Source organism: Hibiscus syriacus, unplaced genomic scaffold, assembly GCF_006381635.1.
Source record: "Hibiscus syriacus cultivar Baekdansim isolate YM2019G1 unplaced genomic scaffold, ASM638163v2 tig00110630_pilon, whole genome shotgun sequence".
NCBI classification, from domain to species: domain Eukaryota; kingdom Viridiplantae; phylum Streptophyta; class Magnoliopsida; order Malvales; family Malvaceae; genus Hibiscus; species Hibiscus syriacus.
The window spans coordinates 927,524-932,051 of NW_024062805.1; the positions used below are offsets into that span (position 1 = coordinate 927,524).

The 4,528-nt window shown below is 37.0% G+C and overlaps 1 protein-coding gene across 1 annotated transcript; it reads right to left on the bottom strand.

The window, feature by feature from the left end:
- Window positions 1-1,072: 1,072 nt before the first annotated feature.
- On the bottom strand, window positions 1,073-4,159 carry LOC120136413 (probably inactive leucine-rich repeat receptor-like protein kinase At5g06940). The gene is made up of 2 exons (XM_039152463.1): window positions 1,730-4,159; window positions 1,073-1,630 (listed from the first exon to the last, which is right to left on the bottom strand). The coding sequence occupies exons 1-2, from the start codon at window positions 4,014-4,016 to the stop codon at window positions 1,248-1,250; spliced, it is 2,670 nt and encodes an 889-aa protein (XP_039008394.1). The 5' UTR covers window positions 4,017-4,159; the 3' UTR covers window positions 1,073-1,247.
- Window positions 4,160-4,528: the final 369 nt, after the last annotated feature.

The following is a 4,528-nucleotide window of genomic DNA, read 5'->3' on the forward strand; positions in this document are numbered from 1 at the left end:
TGAGGGTAAAATGTTGATGAGAGTATAAAATAGTCAATGAATTGATGCAAAGCAAAAATTTGCAAACAATTACAATCAAAAGACCAAATTGAGTAATGCAAAATTAAGGGAGTAAATAAAAAAAGTATATTTTTAGTAAAAAAAAAATAAGAATTGTGTATTCTATAGTGGTATAGGAATATGTGATTCAAATTTGGCAAAAAAATGGACTTAAAACGAAGGATGAATTAAATAAATAAAGAAATAATGAAAAATTGAGAGACTAAATTGAAAAATTAAAAAATTGTTATAAAAAAAAGAGGAATTGAAAGCACATAGGTATTCTAAGATGGTTTAGGAGCATGTGGTTCAATTTTGGTTAAAAATGAACTTAAAAATGAAGGAGGAATTAAAGGAATAAGGAAATTAGGAACTAAATCGCAAAACTGTCAATATAATCACTCAAATTTTTGGTTTTTTTAGTAACTCGAAATTTTTAAATTTCAATTCAATTGTACCTCGAAAACCGAATTGATAATTTGAATTCACTCAAATAACTCAAAATAAAAAGAAAAATCGATTTTTTGAGTCGATACAAGTTTTACTCATCCCTACCGTAAGTGCTTCATAGGCTCCATCAACATTCACTAAACGGGTAGCTGAGGTTGTTGGTTACGCGCTGGTACAAGAGAAATCATGTTGTAGTGAGTTCCTAGCAATCACAAATATCAGTTGGAGCTTGTTTTCATGCACTAGGTTGTGTAAATAGATATTATAAATAATTGAAAATATACAATATTCGAATAACTCGAAATTAAAAAAAAAGATCGAGTATTATTAAAGGTATAATTGGCATAGCACACATGTATAAATAGATATTATTTTAATAAATGATTGAAAATACATGTTCCAGTAATTAATGTAAAAAATAGATATATACGGGTAAAAAAAGCCTTAGTTCCTATTATTTAATAATGTTTTCCATGGTAGACAATGATTTTTATTTTTATTTTCGAGGTTTTCATGGATAAACTAAATCAACTTAATCGAAACCCATTTTTGATGCATATATATATATAGAACATGAAGCACCTTATAACATGCAAAATGCTGTAATACCTCATGGTATTACTTTTAATCGACTTGGCAAACATTGTGTGCTACAGAAATGGACACACCATCATCCTCCAAAAGAATCAACATGTCAGAAACAGATGATTTACATACAAAAACCAGACTGCATTCCATGCATCAATCAGCCTCCATATTCAAGCAGGAGGTGATTGCATTTGCTCCTCACACCCCCAAGTGGACAGTTCCACGTTCCGAATGCAAGCTCCGCCCTTGAGCGACTCCAGTGTTCTCACCACTTCTAACATCGATGGCCTCTTCTCCGGCATAACAGCCGTGCAGCACAGGGCGACGTCCAAAGCCCCTAGTATTCCCTTTTGGGAAAAGCTTGATATCTTGGGATCAATTACTTGTAAGGTTCCGACGGTAATGTTTACTTTTCTTCGAACCCATTTTACAATATCGAGAGAATCCGAGGATTCGATGTCGTCGGCTTGTCGGCCTGTTATGAGCTCCAACAGCACCACACCAAACGCATAAACATCCATCTGTTCGGTTGCTTTCTTGATGTATCTAGATTCTGCAATCAGACAACATATGTGGAACATGATGGATCATGAAAGCCTCAGTTTGGTCTGGTCTTCAACTGAAAAAAAAAAATCAATGTGGGATTCCTTACCTGGTGCATTATAGCAGGAATGTGCAAATTCGGAAGCAATGGTCGACTGGAACGGAGCTTCTCCAACTATCCTATCAAGTGCGAAATCCGTAAGCTTCGGTTCATAATCTTCATCGAGAAGAATGTTTGTTGACTTGAGATTTCTATGAAGCATATGTGGAACATAACCCTTGTGAAGGTATGCCAATCCTTGGGCGACCCCAATCGCAATCCTCAATCTAGCACTCCATTGCAACTGAAAATCCGATCTGCAAATCAAATCACCTAAACTCCCCTTCTCTAAGAATTCATAAATAAGAAAGACAGATGCATCTGAATGGCAAAACCCCAGAATTTTAACAATATTCTTATGCCTCGTCTTGGCTAATGTCTTGACTTCTGCCTTCAATGCTTTGGAAGGTTGGACCCCAAAATTCACTAGTTTCTTTATGGCAACTCGTTCACCACTCGGTAGACTTATCGTATAAACCCTACCAAAAGGACCACCATTTCCTAGACCACTTTTCTCATCCATTCCCATCATCAAATCATGCTCGGTGAGCCTAAGAGGGTAGAAGAAAACCGACCTACACACGCCTGTTTCCGACTTGGTCTTGGAATATCTATGAAACACAAACACACCAGCAGCAACAATCATCGTTGCAATGGCAAATGCTATAGATATGAGGGCACATGTCAAAGTTGTGAGACCGGAAGAGTGACGTTTCCGATGTTCATCGGGGCAAGGATTCGGCAATCCGGGGCCACAGAGTCCAGGATTTCCTTCCAAATACGAAGCTGGGAGGCCTGATATTAAAGATGATGGAACCCTACCAGTGAGCTGGTTGAAGGATACATTGAAGAGGGCTAGCTTCAAGTTTTGGAGCCCCGGCACAATCGAACCACTGAGATCGTTAAGAGACAGATCAAGGTAAGTTAGAACTGGTAGCTCAGCAAGGGAAGGTGGAATTTCTCCAGTAAGACTGTTATCTGCTAAAGATAAGGAAACTAGTTTCCTGCATTTCTTAAACTCTGGAATCTGGCCTGACAGGGTGTTATGAGAAAGGTTTATTATGCTCATAACAGGTGAATCACAAAAGTTTGGAGGTATTTCACCTGAGAAGCCATTGAGAGAAGCAGAGAATCTGTATAAGCTCTTTACGAGGCCAAGGCCCTGAGGTATTTTACCAGTAAAGCTGTTGTTGTCTATCTGAACTTGCTCCAACTGAGCAGCCATTGATATCGAATCTGTTAATTCCCCAGATAACCTATTGTTTTCAGCCCTCACCAGCATAAGTTTTGGTATGGACCATAATCCATTAGGCAAACCACCTGAAAATCCATTGTTTTGAACTTGAAAAATCTCTAGATTCAAACACTCAGAAATGGACTTTGGTATTGAACCATTGAAGAAATTTGTATGGAGGCTGAGGAATTTAAGGCGTTTTCCATCACAAATTCCACCAGGAAATGGCCCCAAGAACTTGTTCTCCGAGATGTCAAGAGACACCAACTTCTTTAGAGAAGAGCCTAGTGTTGGTGGAAGCTTACCAGTCAGATTGTTCTGGGAAAGGTCCACAGTGATCAAATTATATAAACCCACAAAAGATTCAGGGATTTCACCCACAAAACCAGATTTTTGCAAAAACAGCTGCTCAAGCTTGTCAAGCTTCCCAATATCAGCAGGAATCTCACTATCCAAGTAGGCATTTTGAGACAAATCAAGTAGAACAAGCTCACTAAAATTTCCAAAAACGAAAGGAACACTACCTGAAAGCAAGTTCCTTCCCAAGTTGAGCACTTGAAGATGCACCAATGACCCAATAGTCTCAGGAATCTTGCCTTCAACATGATTCTTGCTCAAGTCAAGAACTTTCAAGGCATCGAACTGAGAAATCTGATCTGGGATAGTACCCCAGATGAGATTGTAACTGAGATTCAAAGTCTCCAAGGAACTGCACTCAGACAGGTGCAGTGGAATAGGCTGATTAAAAAGGTTATCAGCAAGGTTAAGATGAGACAAATAGGGTAGTTCACATATGGAAGAAGGTATTTCACCAGAAAGATTAGAGCTTTGAAGGTCAATGGAAGATACAAAGAGAGAAGGAGTTGGGATGCAGGTAATACCAGTCCAGTTACAGTGATGAACACCCGAAGTATTTGACCAGCTGGAAAGAGAGTGCTTAGGGTCATCAATGAAAGACTTGAAATTAAGAAGGGCATCAGCTTCTTCAGTTGAAACTGAGGAGAAGATGAAGAATGTGAAGCAGAGGGAGAAAAGAAAAGGGCATTTGCAGACTGTAGCCATTGGAAGGGTAGTGAGAGCTTTGGGTTGGGTTGTTTTCAGTGTTTCCTATATAAACTGTGAAGTGAGAGAGTCTAACTGAGAGACATGTATTTGTAAAAGATTGTTGATAGGCTGGTCGATATACCTATGATAAAGTTGAAAACACCTCTAATGTAAATTCTTAAATTAAAACAAAGACTATTTTACGATTAAACTTAATAAAAAATTATATATTTTTAATATTTTTTTACACCTTTTAATAAAAAAATTTATTTTTATCTCTTAAAAATTTATAAATTTTCATTCCTTTAAAATTTTATATATTCTTTAATCTAAAATTTTAGGCCTGTATCTATGTACAGTGCTGTACTTCTATCTTTTGATACAATGTAATTGAAAAGGGAGAAATGGGACTTTCCCTTTGAAACTCTTCTCATTTTTATTTTAATGTCTCAGACAATTTTTTTACATATAATATTAAATTTTGTAAATACTCACGAGCGGCTTGATTAAGATGATATTATTAATTATTA